The following is a 26,648-nucleotide window of genomic DNA, read 5'->3' on the forward strand; positions in this document are numbered from 1 at the left end:
GGCAAGGTTTTTTTTATTAGAACTTATCTGTTAAATTTTTTTTAAATTGAATGTTCTGATTTATTAAATTTTCCTAATTTACCTGTCTATTATCTATTAAATTTTTATCAAATTAAATTTTCTGACCCACCCGATGGACAGAAACGTCTAAACGTCCATTTAAACAAACAGTTTCATCATTGTGTTCCTCACTTAAATCTCTACAATTTAAATTAATAAAATCGAAGCGTTTATACTATTACGAGCGGTAAATCACTGTATTCGGTATTCAACAGATTAATTAATCTGGATTCTATTTCAGATTATTTTTTTTCTTTTTTCTTTTTCAAATCGACGAACACTGACGAAACGTTCTTCGATCGAACACGCAACGTGCCACGATCAATTCGCGCGTCGTCAATCACCGATGACTTCTATGACGTCGTCGGCTAGAGTTTAACGCCACTCATCGACAATCGAGTCGCGCGGGCGGCATTCATCGCGTTTAAACACTCTCGCGCCGGGTACGAGCCTAGAATGGATTTATAACGATATACAGGCTGCACCGACAATATAGATTTATATACAACGAGCGTGGCAACGAAGCTTAGCGCAAATTGAAGATAATTTAATCAACTATTATACTCGCGACATTTCGAGCGCCGGCCAGATCCAATCTAGCGCGGTCGGTCGAGCAACGATAAACAAACTCGCAGACGTTAAATTGGCGAGTGGGTGTTTAGCAAGGGGGGAGGGGGGGGGGAGATGTATAAAATGGCGATGCGAAAATTGAAAGTTATATCAAAGAGCACACGTTGCAACAAATTGATATTTTCAAATTCGCGATCAAACTGACGAGAACGAGAGGGGGGAGGCAGAGTTCAAATAGCAAGAGTAATTTTCAGTCGTAATTAAGTGAAATCCGATCGATCGTGAAACGAGAGATGGATGATTTGAGGGACAGTGTTTCTTTACGTCTCACGCGCGAGCGAGTGACTGAAATGAAATATCCTGAATGAGGTGGTTCGAGCATGTTTCATTTGGAAGGAGATCAAAAACAATTTGAAAAAGGTCGCTAGTGAAATTTGCATTGAAGGAAAAACATGAAGCAGACGCGAAGGGTGCTACCTGAAGACTGTAAATGAGACTCTGAGATCTAAGACCGAAAGTTAGTTGGATTTTAGGCGTGCTATCGAACTGCAGCGCTTTCGAATAGTCGTCGAACTGTACAAGTGTGTATCTGTGTAATTATATATTTTTTACACGTGAGTTATTTCAACTGGTGGTTACTGCAAATGTGATATCAGGTGTAGCAAAAATTTCAGCTTTTTGGACAAATTTGCTAATTATTCATTGGAAATTGTTAATTCCAATAGGAAATGATTTATTGTGGAATAATTCTAATAGGAAATTATTTTCTCGATCATCCTGTAAAACAAGATCTACTCAAGAAGAAAATACGTGATTGTTCAGAGATTGTTCACGTTCTTGATCGAACATGAGTTACCAATTTACACAAAAAGGTCAGAAGGAATGTATCGATCCGTGCGTTTAAAATTCCAGATACAAAGTTGATATATCATAAAAATATATTAAATTAAATATTATTTTTTTTTATTAAAATATATTATTAAAAATTTATTAAAAATATAGAAATTAATTTCTACGTCTAATAACGATACATCGTTCAATTAACAATTAAATAATATTACTCGAAAGCGCCTTTATTTCAAAAGTTTCCACGACGGTTTCGGAATGTAATTATTGAAAGGAGATGGAAAGGTTAACAGACGAGCCGATTTGGAGAGGTGAACGACGAGAAGAGAGAAGGGAGAGAGGGCGAGAGAGAGTCTCGCGTAGAGCGGCGACACATATACTAATCGAATTCCTCGTCTACGGATCGCTGCAAGCGTCGCCGCGATATTATATTTCGAAATACCTGTTGCCGAGGTTCGTGGCGACGCGCGCTCCGCGCCGCGCCGCACCGGTTTGCCTCGAACCAGCTTGTAAAATTCACGGTCCGTCGCCGTTCATCCGTGGCGAAAGCAAGCCGCTTCTCCGGTAACCGGATAATTGAAACGGCTCGACCCGCGAGCGCGAAATTTCCACGGCGAATCCGCTTGTTACCGCCAGTTTGCTTCTCGCTTAATGTCGTAATAAAAAGGTTGGTCGAATCGATGCCTTCGTGGCCATTCTCTCTCTCTCTCTCTCTCTCTCTCTCTCTCTCTCTCTCTCTCTCTCTCTCTCGCACGTGCCAGTTGTAAGTCGATTATCAACGATGACCTTCGATCAGCCAGAGGCCAATTATTTCTCATGTCGCTGCGTTTTCGATCCCGAGCTTTCTCGAGAAGCATTATTTCTCACGCGTGCTCAAGATTGTCATTCGCAGCGTCTCTATCTATCGGGAAGCTTATTACGAAAGATTTGATTCAGGAGTTGGAAGTGGAATTGAAAAATGTGCAGCGACACACTTTCAGCATTGTCAGTTACATTTCGCTTTGCACGTTGCGAGAGAAGAATCTTAGGGAAACATGCTGCAAAAGTATCATTACCATAATTAAACGAATGATCAGGATTTGCGCAGGTGCCATTTATTTCTCAGCCGTCGTCAGATTGAAAATTAATGAAAATTCATTCGTTCCTCGGGGTGCTACGGGTAATTAACAAAACGATGCACGAAACATACATATTGAGATTTAATGTTATGCAAATAACATTAAACGTTTATGTATCAAAACGAGGTACGGAGTTTAATTTGTAAATATGAAAATTAATCTAGTCGTTAGTCATTTGTACGTTTGTTGGCATTTCGTGCGTTCGAAAAACACCGTGTTTTCGAATGTTCGATCATTTCGGGCCGGGTACGGTTCCTGCGTCTGGCTACGCACGCGGCTACTCTACTCGTGCGCTTGGTTCTTCGTGTCTGACCCAAATGTCGCCCTCTGTTCCACTTTTCGCGTCGAAACGCCCGGGGAGGACAGGAGGAAGGAGTGAAAAAGCAGCGAGGCTGGCTTTTACCTTGCTCTTTATTTCGCGAAATTTTCTCGAAACTCTTTCTTTCTCTCTCTCTCTCTCTCGCTCTCTCTCTGTCGTGTGCGCGTCGAAGTGCCTGGTTTTCCCGAAACCTTTCCAGGATTCCCGAGGACGAGCATACTCGGAGCAGACGGCTCCGACCGGTGAAAAGGACAAGCCGGTAATAAAACGTCGCGAACGACAAAAGCGAACAGCGTTCAGGTGGGGACAAGGGAGAGGAACGCGCGTGCGAGCAGCTGAAAGAGGAAATCGAAATGCACGAGTAGCGAGTCACTTGGTTACCCTACGCTTTCCTCCTCCTCCTCCTCCTCCTCTTCCTCTTCCTCCCTCTACTGCCGCTTCTTTTTCCTTCCGCGTTCTTCCTTTGGTCTTCAACCGACGGCGTACAGCGCGATTTCCTTCGAACGTAATTTCCCGGGCATCCAACCGACGACCGGATTTCGCTTTCGTTTCTTGCTTTGCGCTCCGCCAAGCCTCGTTTCCTCGCCGGCGCCGCTGTCAACCGACGTGTCTCGTCGACGAGACGATTCTTCCCTCGGAAGACAGTCGTGAACGAACGTTGAGATTAACACCTTCTCTTCGCAATATTTATCTTTCTATCGCCCCCATTCTTGAAATTTAGTGGTTCCTTCGGTAGTGGTTCCAGTGGTAGAAGTCAGGGATCACGCGATACTGCGCGATTTTTATTAATAGCCGAATAGCTGAACCTTTACTGTACTTGCTTTGCACCTAACTTTTTCGTACAGGATGTTATCTAATAATGTTTAAAAAGTGTAAAATTTTATAGACATATTTTTTATTTATGTGCACTGCGTTATTGTGTTTTATTGCATATAAATTGTAAACATTTGGCACATTTGGTACCATATTTATCGTCATTGCCTGTATGTAGCATCTGAAACTTTCTCGCTACCCTCAAGTTCTGGGTCAACGGTGTCCCGGTGTCGGCTACGTGAAGGTTAAAAATTAAGCACTGTCTGCGATACTATCACACACGTGTGACGGTTTTTCTCTTTTGCGACGCAAGCAGCCACAAGTTCGAAGGCAAATCTTGCGATTCGCAGATGTTTCTTTGGCGAAAGAATATGAAAAGTGTAAGCAACGAATTTAGAAGAGTTTGTCGTGTTTGTTCGAGAAATGATAACCTTCATTAACGTCCGAGAAGTATAATCATGCAGTATTGAAAGTGGATTGAGAAAGTAGAACGAGACCGTGGTCCAGTCCGACGAAGAACGAAAAACAGACTCGAGCGGTTTAGCAAGTAGAACGAGTCGATCATTGGCATCCGGTTCCTTCCTACTACTGTTTGAAAGCCTTGTCGCGAGCCTCGGTGGCCTCGATTATCGAACAATTCAAATCAACAATACAGTGCGAAAAGAGAATTACGCACGTCGAGAATTTTTTGTTCCAAAATTGTAATATTTCATATTCTCAGTTTTAAGTATGTTTAAGAAAAACAAAATAGGCCAGATAAATAACAAATTTATTACTTGTCAATAATTTTTATCGAGCGATGTCATCACCGACATCGGTTGGAAAAAAAAGAAAGCGACGAATTATTGTATACGGTCCGGTCACTCGTTATGGTCCGCAATCCCAGTTCCCAAATTGCAACATTCTCTCAGTTTTAAGTATATTTAAATGTGTAAGGGAAAACAAACGATGAATTTATTACTTCTCAATAAATTCTATTCAGTGATCATCATACCGGCGAGTTGCTAAAAGAAAGCGACCAATTATTGTATACGGTCCGGTCACTCGTTATGGTCCGCAATCCCAGTTCCCAAATTGCAACATTCTCTCAGTTTTAAGTATATTTAAATGTGTAAGGGAAAACAAACGATGAATTTATTACTTCTCAATAAATTCTATTCAGTGATCATCATACCGGCGAGTTGCTAAAAGAAAGCGACCAATTATTGTATACGGTCCGGTCACTCGTTATGGTCCGCAATCCCAGTTCCCAAATTGCAACATTCTCTCAGTTTTAAGTATATTTAAATGTGTAAGGGAAAACAAACGATGAATTTATTACTTCTCAATAAATTCTATTCAGTGATCATCATACCGGCGAGTTGCTAAAAGAAAGCGACCAATTATTGTATACGGTTCAGTCACTCGTTACGGTCCGCAATCCCAGTTCCCAAATTGCAACATTCTCTCAGTTTTAAGTATATTTAAATGTAAGAGGAAACAAATGATGAATTTATTGCTTTGTATAATAACTTCTATCCAGTAATATCGTGTCGACGAGTTCCAAAGAAAAAGAAAGCGACGAATTATTGTACACGGTTTGGTCACTCGTTGTAGTCCGCGCAGGTGGCTAACATCCTCGTCGTCAGTTTCCAGCCGGCTGATCTCTGGCTACTCGAAATCTGTGAAAATCACTGAAGAAAGACGAACCGCTGACACACGCGCGCGCACCGAGAGAAAGAGTAAGAGTAAGAGAGTAAATGAGTGTGTGTGTGTGTGAGAGAGAGAGAAAGGGAGAGAGAGATGAATAATAACTGTTTGAATGGTGTTTAACGAGCATGGCATTCAGAGTAGGTCAGCAGAGAAATACATGGCTTGCTCGGCTCTCGCAATCGGCCCGGTGACGTCGCTTACGAGCGATAAATTACAGCGTGGCTGCCGCTGCATCCACAGCAGGTCGATGCTTAATGTTCGCGATTGTAATTAACGCTTTGACGATTCTCTAGTTCCCGAGTTGAATGGATACTGAGGGCCTCGCGTGCACGTGACCGCACGCGCGTTCACTGTGTGCGGTTCACGACGTAGAACGCGGCCAGAGAGGGTGGCGGAGGTGAAATTGTCTTGGCGCGCAACGGCCCATGCGCCGGTGAATAAAAGTGTCGTCGCCACTTCCGGCGAAGGCGACGTAACGTGTCGACTGAGAAATGTTCAACGACACGAATTTCATTCGTACGAACGACGGTTTTAAAGCGTTCGCTGCCACGTCTCTGTCGTGCCACGAGATCCCTCAATTAGAGCCTCCATCGCCTTCTCCTTCTTTCTCTCTCTCTCTCTCTCTCTCTCTCTCTCTCTCTCTCTCTTGCCTTCAACGGCTAGGGTAAAGCGGAATTTCTTCCCTTCGATAATTGAGTCGCGCGCGGAAGCCACGTTGATTGACCCTCCGGGCAAATTGAAGGCACGGGGAAATGATGGCGTTACAAACGATGGCATTCTTTTTCATTCGCCTCGACAAATTTACTGTTACTTGCGTCGTCGTTGAACTCCAAGCGGTAGCGAATCAATCATGCGTCGTGTTTTGAAGTTTGGCAGAGAGGAAAAGATGATGTTGTTACGTGTGAAGTTGCCCAGAATCTAACGATAACTAAGGACGGTGATAATGATATTTGATCGTGCGACTTCGAGTTGAAACGTAACGTAGTTTATTTCACTGCGAAAGGAGACAATTTTTCAGCGATGCTCTCTTTAGATATTAACGTCGTGGCAACGTTTGCTTCTTTAAAAATTAATCACACGAAGAGATTCGATCAACCAAACGATTCCAAACCGATAGCGATCAAATTCGTTCGATTGCAAGCGATCTAAACTACAATTTAATTGGTAATTCGATCAATAATGCATACTGTATATACAATTCAATCGGAAACGATACCAAACGCTGTCCTGGAATTTGTCATCTTTCGATATCCTTCAAAAACTGAACGTTAGTTACGCGGACAGTGAAATTAAAATTTACAGAGTCACATAGGAGTCGATCGAGAGGCCAAACGAAGAAAAGTTTCGAATGGCCGAAAGGGGGATTACGGCGGGAAATATTCAAATTGCAGAGGAAACTCGATTAGAAACCGCGATTGAGTCGCTACAGTGAGAGAAGAAACAAGGGGATGAGGGGAAAAGAGGCCGTGGCCACCTCGGGAATCGTCCTCGATCCCAAATAAACTACCAACGAGAGCCATTAATTACAAAACGGTCGACCGAAACGGCGAGTTCTAAACATCCCGAGCACTTCATCAACGACTAATTGTGATCCTAAGCCCCCCTCCCGTGGTGGGCGAGGCACGAGCAACGAGATTAAACAAAGTACCCTTCATCAAAGACCGCCCTCTCTGTTCCCCGGGCGAAAAATATTAATTACCGCGGAGCCATCTGGGCCAGCAATTTCCAACCGGGAGACACTTCATCAAGGGTCGACTGCGCGCCTAACAAGCGAATCCGACCGCACAAACACCCGTGGAAACTCTAATTGTAATATCGAAGACGAGTCTCTCTCTCTCTTTCAATCTATCTATCTGCTCCGGATGTATAATATTCCGCGAATGTGTTACGCGCAAAGGTAGCGAGACTCACCCTTGTCTCTCGTGTAATATAATACGATCGTTTCGCGTATTGATCTTCGCCGTTTCCTAGTCTAGACGTTTGGAAATAGAGAGAGAGAGAGAGAGGGAGAAATAGTTAGTTGAGGTCTAGCAGTCAGATACGGAATGCATAATCCTCGCGATTCTCTCTCTCTCTCTCTCTCTCTCTCTTGAAACTGGGATATTTCCCGCGGTATGATTGATCCGACCGTAATTGCGGTGTGACGAGTTCACGTAACAATCGTTGTCGTACCGATCTGATTACCGATCGGTAAGTTGCCCGACGATTCGACCCGATCCCATTTCTCTGTCCCGTGGATGAACAGTTTTGCAAACCGCCACCCGTCTCTCGTCTCTATTTGCTCTCGCGCGAGTTTCTGACAGTCGACACATTCCAGTCGAAACATTCCTGTGTGTGTGTGTATGTGTGTGTGTGTGTGTGTATAGTATCGAAGCTCGAGACAGAGAGCTGATTAGCCTGGACTTCGCGGAAAGAGTGTTGCCTCTCGCAGATTCACCGTGCGCTCTCTCGTCGTACTCCCGGTCACATAGCCGGAGTATCGCTTCTGCAATTACAAGGAATTAGAAGAGTAATCCGTGATTCGCGTATATTCGGCTGTAGCATCAATAACTGATGGCGGAATTATTCAGCGAGTTTCCATCGGCAGCTAGTTAGTCGCACTAGCGGCGAATTTCAGATTGCAGCCTGCTTCGAAATGAAACCGAGTGATTTCCCGCTGGTTTGTCTAATGCTAACTTTTCGTCGAACTCGTCTGTCCGTGTCTGTTAACCAAAATGAAAATTAACCAGCTCTAGCAGTCGCTCATTTTCATTAGCCTCGTTTCCCATTGCCGTTGTTTTATTGTTATTATTTTCTTGTACGCACGTATGCATGTTTATGTATTTAATTTACATTTGTATGTTTGTGTTTACACGTTAAGCGTATTTATGTTCATATTGATATTGATATTCGTACGATGTTTAGACTCGTACACCCGCTGTTATTTGCCGAAATGAAGTATAATTTATGTCGAATTATTATCGTAGCCGCGGAACTCCGTTTGTTTTGGCTGAATTTTAACGAACGACCGGTTAAATAAACTCTTACTGGTTGAGTACATTTACCCGAAGGCAAATTCCTATTTGTACGAATGAAAAATTCGTACACTAGAGAGAGAGAGAGAGAGAGAGAGAGAGAGAGAGAGTTTGTTTATACAAACGGAGATCTATTGTGTTTCATTATCATTATTATTGTTTCTTTTACTGCCTTATTTAAAAATACGTGAAATAAACGAAACGACGATTCGCGTCTGATCGAAAGTAGACTCGTTCTACTGCGCGAAACATTTCCCGTCCCGTCTCGACCTCGTCTTTCTGCTGAATTTCTCGGGACATCTTCAACCTCGTAATCGTCGTCACTTTCATGCAACATCAGCTGCCAAACAGTGGCTGTTCGATCTCTCACGGTGGAGCGCGTGCACGCAAATCCAGCGAGTGATACGTTGGCACGCGTTCAAGAACACGAAGAAAGGGAGCGCGCTGGAGGAAGGAAACGAGACGAGGAGGAGGGAACGACTAGACGAGTAGGTGCTCAAAGAAACGACAACCCTAACACGTGTCTGTCGAATACGCCGTCGTCGGTGATTTACGCGCGACTCGACTCTCTCGCTTGCGTATTCCACGTAATACGTGCCACGAAATTTCAATTCCATGGCAACGAGCACTCCACATGCTCCCTCGACAGAGAGAGAGAGAGAGAGAGAGAGAAAGATGGGAAACTCGGCAGAATCAATTGCACGAATCTTTCTGTCGTACTTTTTCATTAAACGACGTAATCGTGAAATATTCCTTTCGTCCCGAGCAAAGAGAGGAAAAGAAAATCTCTGAGAATCTCACTCTGCTACTACAAAGTACTCTCGGAACGCAGAGTTTTATTTCCGAACGATGAACGGTACGTGGTTGATAAAAAGATCTTTAAAATCCAGCTCGTTTCGCTCGATCCCTGTTGGATTAAAAAATCGTCCACTTGTAACGTTCAGGGATTCCCTGAAATAAAATGTGACCAATAAACACGAGTGAAAGAAACACACGCTGATCAATTCGCTATTCTATTACGTGGGACTAAATTTCGCAGAAATTGAGCAAGACAAATTGAAAAATTCGTGGATTCGATTAATTCAAACCCGGTTTGACACCAAAGAATTATTTCCTTTATGATGTATCATCAGCGAATATTCCTAATTTGTATACCATACACAAAGTCGCGAAAATATTTTTACACCTAAACGGTAGGGGTAGCCAAGTTTGGAAGAAGGGCCCTCTGTTCTCAGAATTCCGTATAAAAATTGTAACGAAGTCTAAAACAAACGATCGAGAGAAAATTAGAGAGACTAAGACCACGGCGTGAAATTCACTCGTACGTGACTTATACGCGGGAACGGGATTTGCGTGGATCTCGCACACAACCGAATACAATTCAGTCTATTTACCGTCGATGAAAGCCGATCTCTGCCGTTTTATTTTCCGCCATTGTGTCAATTTCACAGCAATTACGTTGGAGGAAAGACGCGTTGAAGAAAATTAAAGAAATTAAGTAAAGAACCGTGTAATGTTCAACGACAGATCGAAGGAACCGGTAGGCGAGGCTTTTGAAGGATCGATGCATCCTCTGCGGTCGGCGGGATCTCATCGTGAGTCTCGACCGATGGTCCACGGATTTGGAAGTGAAATTAGCCCGGGACTAAATCTCCCGGGTCGGTCGTTCTCAACGGAACATCGTCGAGCTGTCGCGATATAAATTGCGCAGACGCTTTTTACCGGAGCCCGCGTCTACGCGCTCGCGCCTGAGTTATAGCCGTGGATGTTTGCATTTAAGCCCGGGGCGAAGGAGAGAGATCCCGGCGGCACGATGGTCATGTTCCGTCGAAGGGACGGCCACCTCGTAGCTGCTGCAAGCTCTTAATAGCATTAAGAGACCGCGAATGCCTCGAGGATCTTGCGAATTTAGCGGCGTTGAAATCGAAGATTTCCTCGCGATTTAAACACCGCCGTCGCCTTTTAATAAATAACAAAACGAGAGTTTAATTTGGTCGCCGCGCGAACGATGTTATTCACCTGTGCTACAATTATTTAGTAGTTGAACTGTCGACTCGACTAATTGCGAGACGACTGTAAATTAATGTAATTGAATGAATAATATAAAACATAATGACACTATCCAAACAGCAATGGATATTTTAAAAGCTACGTTATAAAGTATCCAAAGTTCAGTGTTTTCTGTAATATTCAGCAAAGATAAGTAGAGAAGCCGTATGCATGATCAGACAAAGTCTAGTGTCTGGCGCTGCGAGTAGCATGAAGCTCGTACGTAGTCAGACGTGGTCGTGCTTTGGATATATTTATATTATTATTTAAAAATAACATTTTTATACAATATTATTTATATAAATAATATAATTTACAATATATGATATTATTTATATTATTTATATATATCCAAAACATGACCAACATATTTAACTAATGGATATTTTAAAGGCATATAAAGTATCCAAAGTTTAATGTTTTCTGTAATATTTAGTAAAAGAAAGTAGAGAAGCCGTATACACGATCAGACGAAGTCTAGTGTCCATTTTTGTATAATAATGTAAAAATACCCAAAGTATGTACAAACATATTTAAATGATGAATATTTCAAAAGCATATAAAGTATCTAAGTCTTTTACAATATTTAGTAAAGGAAAGTAGAGAAATCGTGTACATGATCAGACGAAGTCTAGTATCTAGCGCTGCGAGTAGAATGAACCTCGTGCGCGGTCAGACATTCGGGAATCTTATCATCGACTTCAAACAGTGCGCGCAATGTGAAAACAACACGCAAAACGTCCAAAATTGTTACATAAAACAATTCACTGCAAAGTCTTCGCCTTCTTAATCTTCGAATCTATAAATTCCCACAAGAATACAATCACACCGATCTCCAATCTGGGAAGTCTGCTCGCTAGCAGAGGCGAGCCAGACTATGATTAACAGACACGCGCGTCCCTCGACGATAATTACTGTCTGGCTATTAATGTCTCACGCCCCTTGAAGATTCTCTTCCGCCTCTCTCCTCTCGCGCTGCGATCAGAGAAATGAAGAAACAGAGAAAAGAGGAAGTGACGGAGCAGCTCCTCTTCTTAAAATGATATTCCTCTGCGAAAAACGCATCGGGTCACCGCACATAAGGGTAGGAGATCGTGCACGACGTGCGGTCGTTATTGTAGCCGTTTCAGCGGCGACGTGCCATCAAACTTTCCGGTTACCTGGCGGTGGGTGGGGGGTGGAAAGCCAGAGGGAAGAAATCGAACGATGGCGCGTTCCCATCGCTGGGGAATTCTTCGGTCCGAGAACGGCCGAACCGGGGAAAGAGCGTAAGAACCGGGCCGGTTTTTGCTCGGCGAAATCATTCGAGATGGGGAAGTATATACGCGGGGCCTGCGGATTTGAGTTATACGACGACGTCATCGGCAGCCATCGTCGTTCCTCCATTATTCTCCTCGTCCGAGTGTTCTTCTTCTTCTTCTTCTTCTTTTTTTCCTTCGCTGGCGCCAACTTTGACATCTTCGGCTTTCCGGATCGTTTCTAACGAATCTCTCGGAATCTTTGAATATTCGTTCGAGAACCAGAGTCCGGTACGTTACCGCAGCTCTGATAATCTTACAATCGACGACGAAAATAATTGATTTACTTGTTGGTTCAAAGACCATATCAGAGTTTCAAGCAGATCACAGAAGATCGTTCGATAATTCAGTAATTTTGAAAACTTATTTTAATTTTCTGTGAATCGCGTGAAAAATGTCTCCAATAACCTAACGTTGTATAAATACATATTATTATCATATTCGTGCGTATCACGTTCGACGTTGCAATTGTCCTCTGAAATAGAAAAACGTCGGAGAATAATTTCTGACGATCTCGTGATCTGGTGATCTCTTCTTCGAAGGGAAGACGATCGATTACGGCAGGGAAGCGTATCTCTGCGAGCGAGTAGATTACGCGTTGTTCTCACACGCCATTGCTTTCGGCCAAGGCCGCCGCCTCGAATACCACACACCAACAACGGCCGTTACCGCGTGCAAATCTTATTTGAATTGGAGATGCCAAGTTTACCCCTTAGCTGGACCCGCGCACTATAGCCAGCTTAGAGGGGGTGGCGGTAAGTAGCTTAGCGAGGACGCGTCGACGGATGCGCAGCAGCCTATTCCCTTTCCTCCTAGCCTCTTCGTTCGTTCCCTGGTAGATCTGTCTCGATTCTACCGCCGCGCCGTGTCTACCGTGGGCTGTATTTATGCGGACAGAGACCGACGAGGACTTAACGCTTATTTCAACGACGGTGGAACGCGAGTAATCGGGTCATCGAGCGACCGCGTAATTTTCCCCGAGACGAGACAGGGTTGGTTGGGTTTGGCAATGTAGTTTGAAGATGCTCGGTTTTCGGAGTTGAGGTTGGTTCTCGGGGGGGGATGGATGATCGTCTCGGGAGGGGGGGAAGGAGATTCGCGAGAGAAGGTAGATTTAACAGGTAATTGAAAAGTTAGGAGAAGCTGTGATTGACCCACTACAGTCGGGATTTTCAGAATTTTGTTCATCTCGATCGCGCGAGTCGAACGAACTCAACTCTTCGAGATCTAAGAGTAGATAATTAATGTTATCAGACTTTTTTTTTTTTTAACGTTCCATGTTCTTTGGGTCATTTGTCAATAATTTTATAATTCAACAGCTGCGAACGAAAAAGTTGTTACAATTAGCTGTTACAATTTGCGAAAGATTGAATAGAAAGTCTGCCTCTAGGATAACATGTGTATTTCAACGTTCGTTTCGTAATCTCGATATACCGAAATGAGACAATGTCAGAAGAAAGATTTTACATATTTGTAAATTCCGTATGATTAATATACATTCTTAATAATACGTACCAAAACACTAGTCGCTCCCTCACGTTCGAACAATCGACACAATTAACCATCGAGGGATCAAAATACCAGTGAGGAAAGAGTAGAGGAGAGAAAAATGGAGACAAAGGAGCAGCGAGTAGAAACAATCGAAACATCTCCTTCCCCAAAGGAGTGGGAAGTTTCTTCTCGAATCACCGAATCACGATTTTCCATTGTATTTCTTCGCGTTCGTTCTCGAGCGTTTTCGAAAGGGCAGCGGAACGAGAAGAGGAAAGAGGAGAGAGAGAGAGAGAGAGAGAGAAAGAGAGAGAGAGGAAAACGGGCGTTTCATGAGCCACTTGCGAAGATAATCTGACAATCCGTGCCAAAGGCAGGTGTTGCACGCGCAGGTGCGAGCCTCACGGTTTTAAACCGTGGTGCCCTATGTTTTAGCCGACTGTGTTTCAGCCGGCCGCGACTCGAAATATCGCAGGCAATTTAGCCCCGCAAAATGAATTGTTGAAACCGAGCCCGATTCTCGGCGACCGTTGTCACGTTGTTTCGTTGCGCGAAAGCGGAGATGGAAAGGGAACGTGTTAATCGCCTCTTTACCGACCGAGTCACGCTCTCGCGCTCGAACAATTCCATCGGTCCGGCGTCTGGCCGAAAAATAACGCCAAGGCGGCCGGTCCGCGCGCTCTGCGGTTTAAGAATTTAATATCGCGACTCCGCGCCCGCGTTTGAATATCGCCTACATTTTTCAGTATTAACTCCGACAGTCGGTGTTATTAAATTCTTTGTGAAATACGCCGGTGTACGTACGTGTTATTTCAAGTCTCGATGGTGGAACTTTGACTCGAGTGAAATCCGAGGCATCGGTAACGAGCGACAATCGATTCGACGATGCGCCGTGATTCAGTTTGATGTTGACACTGGTGCACAAAGTTAAGAGACAATTTTTTTTTTTTTTTTTTTGTATATTAAATCTCGAAGGTGACAAATGTAAAATAATTTATAGGCATTTAGGTTTATTAAAATATTATTATTTAATAAATTAAAATATTATTAATAAATAATTAATTTATTATTTAATAAATTAAAATACTATTTAATAAATTATTATATTATTTAAAATAACTTATAGGTATTCAATGTTAACCCTTAAATGTGAAAAGGAATCATCGCTCGATACAACAAAAAATTATCAGGATGCACGTAAAATGATACTACTCGGTATTTAGCGTTGGAACTTTAAAATTCAACTGTTGAATATTACTTGAAATCTGAACGAAAAAAATTATCGGAACGTGGTCGAGGTAATTGTCGAGTAGTTGTTCAATTTTTCATTTCAACTACAATGAAACATTCGACGATTGATCGTCCGACCATATACAGACGTTATCTACTTAAAATTTTCTCAGGACACTTGAAGTTCTGACAACGAAAAATTACCAGAACCAGTAGTTGAACCAATTATCGAGTAGCTGCTCAATTTTAGAATTTTTCGTTTTCAACCACAAAGATTCAACGATTAGTTGTCTGGCCATATGCAGACCTCATCTACTTAAAATTCTGTCAGACCGTGATTATTCTATTAAATTTCCGTTGCAGTTGCTGTTTCGTGAATGACGCGTGCACAGTCGTAATTGACAATTGCTTCTTTCGTTTGATCGAGAGAGAAGCGAAAAAACAATTGAGAGAGACAATTACCGAAAAAGAATTCTCTTGTTCGTACGATAATCTCCGATTACTAACCGGAGGGCGGTTGCAGCCCGGCTGGAATCCTTAAAAGTGAAGGAGCCAGGATTCCACGATGCACATTTGAGGTATCAGAGATCCCACAATTTCCTGCGAAACGAATTACGGGATCCAGCGAGCGGGCGGCGCGGCTCTTTTATTTTTCATCGTGAAAGAGAATGTAACGATACCATCGGGAACAGAAATAAAATAACCCGGATGGTGCCCGAGGATTTGCCGTGTCTGTGAAAGAAATTAATAGAACGTGCATTCATCTTTTATCGCGCGCCATCCATTTACAATCCCTGTGAGCTTTAATCGTACTCTACCGGTCTAATGGAAATATCGTAACATCTCTCGTTCGACAATCAATATGTTCCGATTTGAGAACATTGAAAATTGCCGAACGTCAAACCATATCCGGCTGTAGCTTTTATTCGTCATTTTTTACTTTGATCGTGACGAATCACACGCGTTCGCAAGTTTTGCTCGTCGCGCGAAGAGGAGCGACGAAAGTAAATAGCATTTGTTACTAGGGCTAAGAATAAGCTGTCACGACACTCGAATCGAGTCGATTTAAAAGCTGTGGAAACAGATTTCATCGAATCAATTTTAATACGTGCACGGACGACTTTTCAATTTAGGAAATTGAAATTGATATTAGAATGTCCGGGATTACGGATTAAAATTACCTTAGCCTCATCAACGATCGTCTTAACGATTACAAATGACTATCAATTTTTCATTCGCTTTATCTTTTATCGCATTTTGAAACGTGTTTCCGTTTGAAAATCCCAAGATTCCCAGCAACCGTGTTTGCAATCGGGAAGCAATAGGAATTACGATCCACTCTCCCTTAAGTAACCACCGAAATCACATAAAACTCCGCCGAGTGTTGCCCCCTGGAAACGAGCGACCGATCTTGTCCCAAACGTGTCATAAACCGTGCGGTTCAAGTTGCCGACGTCAGGACGAATAAACTTCGCCGGATCGAACCTTCGAATGAGAATAAAAAAAAAAAAAAAAAAAAAAAGAAAGAGGAAAAGGAAAACCCTCCGATGCTGTAAAAGCCAAACGAATTAGCATTTTATACGATTGGGAGGAGGCGAGACACGTCCTCGAGATAGCCTGAAACGGAAGTGCTGTAACGCGTCACGGGGAATCGCTCTCGTTTCTCTCTAGCTCTCTGCTCTGATCCTTTTAAAAGATTAAAAAAAAAAAAGGAGAGAAAAAAGAAGAAGAAGAAGAAGAAGAAGACGTTAAGGCGAGCGTCGTTGGGAAGACGAGCGGGATTTACACCACCCCCCGCGGTTAAGGGGGATTTTTCCTCCTTCTTCTCGCGAACAGCCAAAGGAATTCAACGGTTTTATTTATTTTCACAGCGAGAACGACTCGCTGTGGCTCTGCTGCGAGACAGCAATTGTCAGCCCGGGGTTCCGGGCGCAACGAGTTCGTTACACGGGCTGCCTCGATTGCCTCGCTAATGCTGCCAACAATTGGCTGGAACAAAGGCGGTCGATCGATCGATCCCACCACCCACCGCTGTTTGTCGATACATCCGCGACTTGCTCTCGCGTGAAATTTGTCGTCATTCTGTCACGTTGTTGTCGTGTTGCCCCTCGTGCATTACGATTCCGCGTTTAAAGGGCCCTGAGTTTAATCCCTTGATGTTGCATCGAGTCGCAGCGCGCGTGCATCGAGCAACTTGTCGTTGCCGATTATTGCGCGAGGAACGATTCGACGAGAGCTTTGGTTCTTCATTAGCGGATCGATTGTATTTGAGAGAATGTTGTTCTTTGTTTGTCGAAGAATACGGACCGTATAATTTCAATCTTAATTTTTTTTTTTTTTTTTTTTAATTGGAAATATAAATCACGTCCAACGAGAAATTGATCCACGTCTCTCGCGTCGTTTAAGCTTCGTTACTCTAAGTTACTATCTATCGTTCCTTTATCGAAAAGTTAATCGGTTATGTCTTGCAATATTTTAGAGGAAGCACGAGTTTCAAAATCTATGGTATTGTTCTACTATTTAGTAGAAATTTCAGTTCCAGATCCTTGCCTTGCAATTTTCCTTTTTTTTTTTTTTTACCAAGGTATTGCTAAAGATCTTTCGCGAAATTCTACATTCTCAACGTAGGATTTCACATTTGCACAATTATCGTATCCCTCGAGATCTCCGTTCGAGCGAAAAATTCCAACGAAAGTCTCTCCTTCCTTTTTTCTGACATTCGAAGAGCCACGGTGCATCAAAGGGAGAGAAAGCTCCTTTGGTGCAAATGATATCCAAATCGTCGCTGTTCCCTGAAATTTAAGAATCTTGAGTTTCAACCGGTTGGAGAAGGAGAAGGGGCGGGAGACCATCTGTCATTGTTAAGAATCAGGGAAATTATCCGTGACAAATTCATTGGGCAAAGCGAAAAGTGAAAAAGGGAGTGAGGAAAAAGTTCGTAACAGGATTCTCGAGCGGCGCGAGGAATTTTTCGCCGTGAACGCACTTTAAAACTGTTCCCACGGTTGCCAGTGAAGGCAAAAGGGAAGGGCCATCGAAATTAACCGCGGAGAAACGCGAAATTTCGACCAGTTTCAACGGCAATTTGCTATAACTGCGAGAAAGTTCTTCCCTCTCGTTGGAAGGGGGTGTCCCACGCTCGAATTCCCGCACTCGCATGATTTTTTGTGTCGGCAAAGCACCGACACACCACGCTGTTCGCTGTCTCCGCAAAAATTCGTATTTTGCTCTCTTTACGCGGCCAGTTTTAACGAATCTAATGCAATTTTTCTTTTCCTCCCTCTCGTTTTTTTTTTTCTGGTCTCTTCTTCTTTTTTCTTAGTAATGAAGCATGAAGGATTTATAATTTTATTTGCGCAGGGAAATTGCAATCGTACACAGGTCGGTGTTTTATTCTCGAACCTCGTAACCCAAACGAGGATCGTTCCGTTACATATTTGTACATTTATAAATTCCATCCTGAATCGATTCGAGTGGATTCTTTGTCGTTTTTCGAAACGAGAATTTCGCGCGACTTTCTGTAATTGTAATTTTACGAGCGACTCCGTGGCTCGCGATCTGTTTTACAATCTTTCTTTCTAGATTATCGAACGAACGAACGAACGAGCTGCTTCATTCCACGAACACGAGATTGCTCTTTTTCTCATTTTAATTACAATTTGTCGAAACAGTTACGCGAAAGCTACAGAGAAATTGGGAATTCGCAGCTTTTGTTTCGTTGAACGTCAGTCCGGCGAAACGTCTGAAAACGCGGCACGTTGCAAATCTGCAGAATTCATTTCTCGCGTACCGCTGTTTCTTGCACCGGGAGTCGACTAACTTGGCGACGACTTCCGGTGAAAGCGCAGCCCCTTTTACAAAAGCGTAATGGCGTCATCAGCCGCAGAGTCTTTTTTACCCGAGCGTTCAATTCATCGGGCCGATTAATCAACCAGCTTCGTCCAATCGTACCCCTTTCATAAACACCGCAATTCCGCGCTTAAATCTTCAGCTTTCACCCCCACACCCACCCCCTCCTGGCCGGGGTAAGTAAACAGCGGCAAAATCCAGGAGACGGTCACGCCTGGCAATTCACCGAGTAGCCGAAGAAACCAAGTAGTCGTCGACCGAGTCGAGCCAGACAATGGAATCGGCGGCGGAAACGAGTCGCGCGTGCCCTCGTCAAACCGGTGTCGGTTAATTGCACGCGACGGATACGCAGCTTCGTTTAATTAACGAAACAACCGAGCTCTCTCTCTCTCTCTCTCTCTCTCTCTCTCTCTCTCGTTCACGCCTGCACGTGTATACAATATATATATATATATTGTATATCCATTCGTCAAGCTTTTCTATCCGCCGTTGCGTTTCAGCCGCTGCGTTCCTCTTTCAATTTTGTGCTCACTCTGTACACGTGTGTGCCTGTGTGTGTGTACACCGCCGTGCAACGTGACCTGGTAATCTCGCTTCCGGTGTTGTGTACCCGCGCGTAATTTGCCCGCCTTTGACCAGCCGTCCGTGCCGCGGCGCAAAACCGAGCCACCAACGCCACCGCGAGGAGGAGGATCCTTTGTTTCGGGCGGCGTTGCTCGAAAACAGGCCGATAAGGTTAGTAAATTAGAGGGGCGCAGGCGGGCGCAACCCAACGGGCAAAAAGCCCAGCGGGGAAAAGAGGATTCATCGTCGTCGTCGTCGTCGTCGTGGCGCCGTTTCTCCGTCTCTCACCTAGCCGCCAAAAGAGGGAAAGAGGGGGCTGGTTTTCCCAGCACGGCGCGCAACCTCTTCCCTCTCCCCCTCCCCCGGGGGGATTTTTCTTCCTGCCCGTTTGAGGACGGTAAAAAGATTTATGGCGACCCCTTTCTTTCCATCCACCGACTTTAATTCAAATTTCCTGTTGCGGCGTTTCCTCCTCCTCTTCCTCTTCTTCTTCTTCTTCTTCAGCCCCGGTAAGAGGACAGTTCGCGTGATGTCCAACGCGTTTCTGCGTTGGCTCATCTATCTCCTGCCGGGTGTATTACTTTCGCGATTGCGAACTTGTTTCCCCTTTGTTTAAAATATGAATTCACGTCTCGAGCGTGATTTTCTTTTTTCCCTTTCTTTGGTTTAATGGCGGAATTGCCGGCGAGCGGACTGCGGACTCTTACTCCTGCGAGTTCATACTCCTGAGATAGAACGGGAGTGGATGGAAGATTGTTTTGTGTACGTAGGATATCGTAGGATAGGAAGCGGGTGCAGTCTGTCTTCGGTCAAATGGCTTGCAATGCAATTTTATTTTTACTTCGTAGAATTTATCCTGCGATTTAGTTCACGGACGTTGGATGGCGCAGTGGAGGCATTGTATTTATTCGTGCATTTCGAGATATTTGCAGAACAAGTATAATATCCAGCAAATACGTAAGACAAACCTGCAGTTATGTCACTGTGTTCGTGTGAGAATCCGAGTCTGCAGAACGATCAATTGATCGGATGTAAACGTTTGTTTGAACAAGCACAAACGTTTGAAAGACGCACGTACGTACAAAGTATCGAATGTTGTGCAGAAAAAGTAGTCTCCACTCCTCCGTCCACGGTAATACGAATCTGCATGAACGTGTCCTTTGTCCAGGGAACAAAGAACGTACGCCTCTGAAAGATCATCTTCTTTGCGTCATTATCTTCGTACGTCAACGTCTCGCGTCTTCGTCTCTTCTTACCCTTTCTGCTTTATCAAGCTTATTTTTATCGCAGTCATTCTCTTTGTTGCTGAAGAAGCATCGTATCTCGAAACCTTTCATCGGTTCACCTCCTCCTCCATCTGGTAGCGCGGCTCTTTCGTTCTTTATGTCTTTCTTCTTCTCTCCTTTCTTTTTTTTTTCTTTTTTTTTCTTGTTTTATTCCTTTTTCACGCGAGCGTTAACCACAGCCTGGCGATACGTCGACGAATCGTTAAACGTGACTCCATCCGCTTTCCCCCTTTTCTCTTTATCCGCCATTCGACGCGAGAGAGGATTCCGGCTTTCGGTTTCACGTTTCCACCGAGTAATGTATCCCTCCCCTGTGTCTGACCAATCGGCCGCGTCTACTTCGCGGGGGAAAGCCACGTAACCGAGCCCCGCTTTGTGGCCCCGGCGAAAGTCAGACGATAAGCTTGAGAAACAGACACTCTCCCTCTCTCTCTCTCTCTTTCTCTCTCTCTCTCTCTCTCTCCGTCTCTCTCCAACAACGTCGGTTATTTTCTCGCGCTTTTCCGCCTTTGTATCTTTCTAATGTGCCTCCGGTTTCACTGCGGTTACGATTTCGTCTTACAACGTTGCATCGCGCTTTCACTCGCCGTGTTAAAAGTATTCGCCGCATTGTGCCAACATTGCTCCACGGGATCGTGGAATAATTAGAATTTTAAGTAAAAATTGTTTTTAGCAAATTTGCGAATAATCGTATAGGACGGTGAATTGGGGAGAAGATCGTAATGTTGTGTGTTCAGCGTTGTGCCAATATAAATTTATTTAATGGAGAATTTTACGCTCGTTATAAGATGTAAATCAAGTAATAATCAATAATATTAACCCATTTGCATCACGACTCTACCTATGCTACTACGTTGAGACATCAGGCATTCGACTGACATATAAATGAAGATCGCCATGTGCGGAATATTCCGCTTACGGATGCAAATGGCTTAGTATATTGTTGATGTTATTAATATTAATAAATAAATATTAGTATCTTCGATCTTGCCAAGTACGAAATACCTCCGAATAGTCCTCCACACATAGTCTCCGTGGTTTCTCACACATTCGATCAAATTTCAACGAAAATCCTCCTTCGAGTAAACGAGATTCTACCACGAGACTCGAAGTTGTTCGTGCAATATTAGAAATTCATTCTGTCCATCTCTCCACGAGATTATTCAAATATTCTCTCATCAGCGAATGGTTGAGTTTTCTCTTGTGTTTCTTTCCTTTTTCGAATTTCATCTCGTGGGAGCAGCGATCCTGGATCCCCCTCGAGGGACCGGTAACGTTCGTTATCGCTTGAAAAGTGCGGGAAGAAAAACGAACGTGGAAGTGGATACTTTGTATAAGAGACGGCGGACGTTTGTTACCCCTGCTTTCGCTACCTGTCACCCACTCCCGCGAACGAAGGGTAACCGGATACAGGGCGGCGTTTAGATCTCGAGGGTGGTCCCGTTTAGCCTGTCTCCGATACCGCTTATTCTTCGTTTCGCGGTTTAAATCCATATCCATCTTGACTCTCGCTTCTCAGGTTCCTCCCAATCGCTTTTCTTTATTTCTGGCACACTTGGTTGGGGGATTTTCTTCTTTTTTATTTTTTTTTTTTATTTTTTAATTTGAGAAACAACAAATGGAAAGGGACGAACAACTGGATGAGAAACGAGTTTACTTCGAAATAAGAACGAATACCGATAAATCGCGACATTTGAAAATCATGTAATTATAATAATATAAAATAATATATCTATAATAATATATAATATATATAAATTATTATGTAATTATAATAATTTAAATAATATAACTATAATAATATAATATAAAATAAAATAATATAATTTATAATGTAATGTAAAGTGTTTGCAAATTATTCAGAATAAGAAATAACAGCCTCCGATGTGAATATACGCGACGATCGAAAGAAAATTGGCCTGTTGATAAACGAATGATAAAATACGTTGTTGCTTGATCAGTGAAACAGTAAAAATAAACAAACGAACAGTAGAAATAAATATTTTTATCGTATACCTGTATTATATTTTCAGATTTACTATCTACTTCATAATATTATATTTTACAGACGTTTGAATTTCGACAACCCTCGAGCATAAAAGTATCTTTACTTTTTCGTCCAAAAAAAAAAAAAAAGCTCGAGAAGTAGAGTATAGCTGTTTCTCGAAGCTAATAATCGATTTGAAATATCGACAATTTCCCATTTGTTGTTTGTCCAATTACACTCTTTCCACTCTTCTCGTCAAGAAATTGCCGGAACGTTCTCGAGAACTTACTCTCGTCTCATCTCGTTTCGTCTCGAAGCTGGCAAAGCTTTGGGGGCGAGGGTTGGAATCGATACGGAATTTCCGCACGCGGCGGGCAACTTCTTCCTCGCCCCCCCCCCCCCCCCCGGAAGTTCCGTACGCGGGAGTATCAGAAATATTAAACATTGGGAAATACGCGGGAGGAATTCGAGGAAGAAAGTTTTTTTTTCGCTTCGCCCCCGCCGCGAAAGTTTACGTTACGCACTTGAAACTGCTCGCACCGATGCCTTCAGCTTCGAATTAGTCGGTTACGGTGCACGCGAGAGCAACAACGCTCTCGGCTCAACTTGAAATTGAGTTGTCATCCACTCGCCAAGTTATATGGCGCCTTTATAATGTTGCCCGGGCCCGTGATGCGAAAACTATTAAGTCCGAAACCTGATAGCCTCCCTCTGCTGTCTGGATCGAGGGATATTAGAGGCAAAGGGACGAAGCTCGCTGAGAGGGCAGAGAGGAGAGGGAGGGAGGAAGGGGGGAACAACCTTCTATCGAGGGTTGTTTCGGGCTGGAACATCTGTCAGGCTTGATATCTTTTCAGGCGACGTTTCCCCTCGCCTACCTCGTCCTCCGAGGCGTTTTTGACGTTTCAATAAAACGGAATATTCAAGCGTTCTCTCGCTGACGTTAACAATATATATATACATATATAAGTTTGGGAGAGGAACGTTCCTCAGAGGGAAAATTCGTGTTATTGATATTTCTCGCGTCGAACTTGTGGAAAAAGGTTACGGATTCTTTCCCCCTGGGCTGGAACAAGAGGAGGAAGCTACCACCGAGGTTCCAATTTCGAGCGAAGTTTCAGCTTCGACCTCGCGGAGCAGCTGTTAAATTTACCTGGTAATTGTATTTTTTCCAACGTGTTGGGAAACATACAAACGTCGGCTTTCAGCGGAAGCATGAGCGAGAGTTTCTTTATTCGTATTCAAAAAACGCTGCCTCGAGAAACGTCAACCTCGGTACCAGAGAATTAAAGAAAGAAAAAGATAAATAAAAATTCCCCCGAGATTAGAAAATACCTCAAAATTTAAACGGAATGAGAATTTTTCTTAACGACGTTTCACTGAACTTGAACTTCGTTCGACTTTAACGAAAAGCGAATGCAATAGTTTTCGTTATTAAATAGAATTAAAAAAAGGAAAAGAATTCCCTTTGATACGACCCCTTTTTTTTTCCTGCTTTCAGAAGGTCGAATCCTGGAACTCCATTCACCGGACGGCGTGCACGAGTGCTGGTTGAGAGCAGCGGACAACGCGGAGGCGAGCATCTGGTTCAACGCTCTTCACTCGGCGTTGGCAGCGCTCACTCTAAAGGCGCTGCGACTGGCCTCCGCGCTTCCGGATCCGCCGCAGCTGCAACATATCGGCTGGCTCGCGAGGAGACACTGTCTCCAGGTGAGTGATCTCCCGTCGTTTCTTGTGCGCGTGTATCGCGGAGAGAGCCGGAAGAAAGGGAATGAAATGTACAGGGGACAGCTAAATAGAAAATTGTTTCGAAAGATCGAACGATAAATTCCAGTCGATCTCCTCTTGCAACTTCTCGCTCGCAAACTTACTTGGATTGTTTCTGATGGCGTAACGTGTGGCCGCAATATTCGTACCCTCGAATATTTTTGTTCTCTCTCTCTCTCTCTCTCTCTCTCTCTCTCTCGCGAAACACTCGCGCACTTGACAAACAATTGCGACACGCCTGAACAAATTGCAAATTTACACGATTAAATCTAAATTTCGTATGACATGTAAATAAATACAGAATTTATTTACGTCTTATTTGTCGAATAATTGTGTCACGAGTTATTAACAGAAGATATATTTATTTAATTTAATAACGAAGACAAGCTACATTTCCGTTTTTACTTTAATTGCGAGAAATTCGACTGTACGCTGGCTGAGTATCATTGCTCCAGAGATTCAAAGAGACCAGCAAATGAATTTGTAATTCTGTTTTCGCCGCTGGAATTTGTAACCTAACCGATGCGACAAACCCGACCTTCTTCGGGACTGTTTAAATTTGTTTGAAACCAGCACAGACAGAGCTATTGCCACATGGTTTTATTTCTTCCTTCTCGCGGCGGGGTGAAATTTACCGAAATCTAACCGCGATTACAGATAAAAATGCTCAGAAGCGTGGGGGGACAGAGATCAGAAATTTCGACAAAGCAAATATAACTGAGGCTAATAAAGAAAAAGTGGGGGTGGAAGCGAATCGACGACAGGAAATGGATAAAACGACGTGGCTTGAGCGTCGTGATTGAACAGCAGGAAATGGAAAAGTCCTTGCTGTTAAGGCCTCGAACAAGAATCGAGTCAAGAGAAACAAGACTAGACTCTCGCTTTTCCTTGATAAAGAAGAAAAGAAAAAAAAAGAGAAAAAAAAGAGAGAGGACACGAGGAAACGAGAGACAAAAGAAAAAAAACGAAGGAACGTACCGAGTGAAAGATCGGTGGAAAGAAAAAAGTAATTTTAAGAAAAGAGACGGAGAAATATTGAAAAGAGTCGAGAGTTAAGAAAGATATGGGAGGAGAGGGGGAAGGAGGGAGAGTGGGCTCGAAAGAGGAAGCAAAATGGAAGGCGAGCTGTCTGGCTGTCGACGCGTTTTCTCGCGTTTCCCCTCCCGGAATCGAATAGGCTGAGACTGCTCTTTCGCGAGGAGTCTCGCTCTGATGGAGGGTGACGCGGTCCTCTCGACGAGAATCAGCCCGCATGAGCGTGTACCGGCAATTTGCCACGATCCCGAAAGCGTCGCGACGACGACGCGCGTCTCTCCCCTCCCCTAACGACGAAACATTCTTAATCGCCGTCGCGCCGAGGACGAAAATAGGGGATGGAAACGACGTTTCCTCGCGTTCTTCAGAATCCCTCGCGAACCAGAGATGATATTTCAAGACGTTGTCTCTTTTCCTCTTTCTTTTTTCTTTTCATTTCTCGCAGATCGCCGGTAATTGAATAGAAGGAGGGCGTTCGTTTGCTCCTCGCTAGGTTGTGTATTGAAGTTTCTTCGTTAAACTTTTAGCTGGCAAGAGAAAAAAAGAAATCGCATTGTGCGAATTTGAAGTAGGAACGATTTCTATCGTGGCACGTTCTTTCAATGATGATAAACATCTCCTGTTCGAGCAGGGCTACGTACGAAAGAAGTTTTATCAACGTGCACGCTTTCTTGCCTCAGTTCTTCGCGCTTAACGTTCCCGCGATACGTTCTTTTCGCTCGCCGAAGCGAGAGCAAATAGAAGAAAGAACGGGACTATAAAAATTCAAGAGTCGTCTCAGGGTTAGGGAAGCACTCGGTCATTCCGCGGTCGTTGGCTTACCTAGTGTATACGACAATCGAATTTCAAATTGAATGAAATTTGCTACGTCCAAAAAAATGATATTTATTCTTCATTTTAACATTAAACTTAACAAATCTTCACATTTCAAAACAATCACTTGACACAGATCATTTTTATATACTTAGATTTATACTGCAAAACGTCGTGAACGCGATGCTTATGAACAAAGTTAATAAAAAATGATGAAAGAACAAATTTAATAATTCAATAGTTTTTAGAAAATTCGTGACGTTTGCCAGACGTCGTTATATGTCAAGGGATTAACTCAAAGGTGGCTGACTGGCGGCCCTTGCCCCTACTTTCCTGATCGGTAGCGCTACCCCCTCCACTGCATCGATCTCTCCACTTGCTTGGTGGGGAAATCAACAGATTGAGAGAGTGGGGAGCACGGCGAGGATATTTCAATGTAGTGGGGGAAACGAAAGTGGGGGCTCGCGGGCCGCCAGTTAACCGCCTCTGATGAAATTTAATATTTAATTTAATATTATATAAAAATATAAAATATATTATATATATTATATTATTTATATATTTTTATATTATAATATATATTATAATATATTATTGTAATATTATAATATAATATTATAATATAATATTATCATAATATATTATATAAAATATAAAATATATAAAAATATAAAATTAAGTATAACAACCTATTTAACTTGAAATATTAAATTTATTAAAGTATAATGGAAAAAATTAAAATATGTTAATGTTATATATATGCTAAATGAAATATGCTATGTTTCACAACGTCTAAAAGAACCGATCCAAAAATTCCCAGAAAGCTCGTCGATCACTCACATTGTTC

General features: G+C 43.1%; 1 protein-coding gene across 1 annotated transcript in view; it reads left to right on the top strand.

Annotated features, from left to right (window-relative positions):
• The window catches only part of LOC122535704 (beta-1-syntrophin-like), a gene marked incomplete at its 5' end in the record, with an annotated part of 139,688 nt that overhangs the window by 103,773 nt on the left and 9,267 nt on the right, over positions 1-26,648 (top strand). The window contains one exon of the mRNA XM_043667453.1: positions 23,688-23,920. Within this exon, the coding sequence (XP_043523388.1) occupies positions 23,688-23,920 (233 nt within the window). The remainder of the gene's footprint in view (positions 1-23,687; positions 23,921-26,648) is intronic.

Source organism: Frieseomelitta varia, unplaced genomic scaffold, assembly GCF_011392965.1.
Source record: "Frieseomelitta varia isolate USP_RPSP 00005682 unplaced genomic scaffold, Fvar_1.2 scaffold_755, whole genome shotgun sequence".
Lineage (NCBI taxonomy): Eukaryota > Metazoa > Arthropoda > Insecta > Hymenoptera > Apidae > Frieseomelitta > Frieseomelitta varia.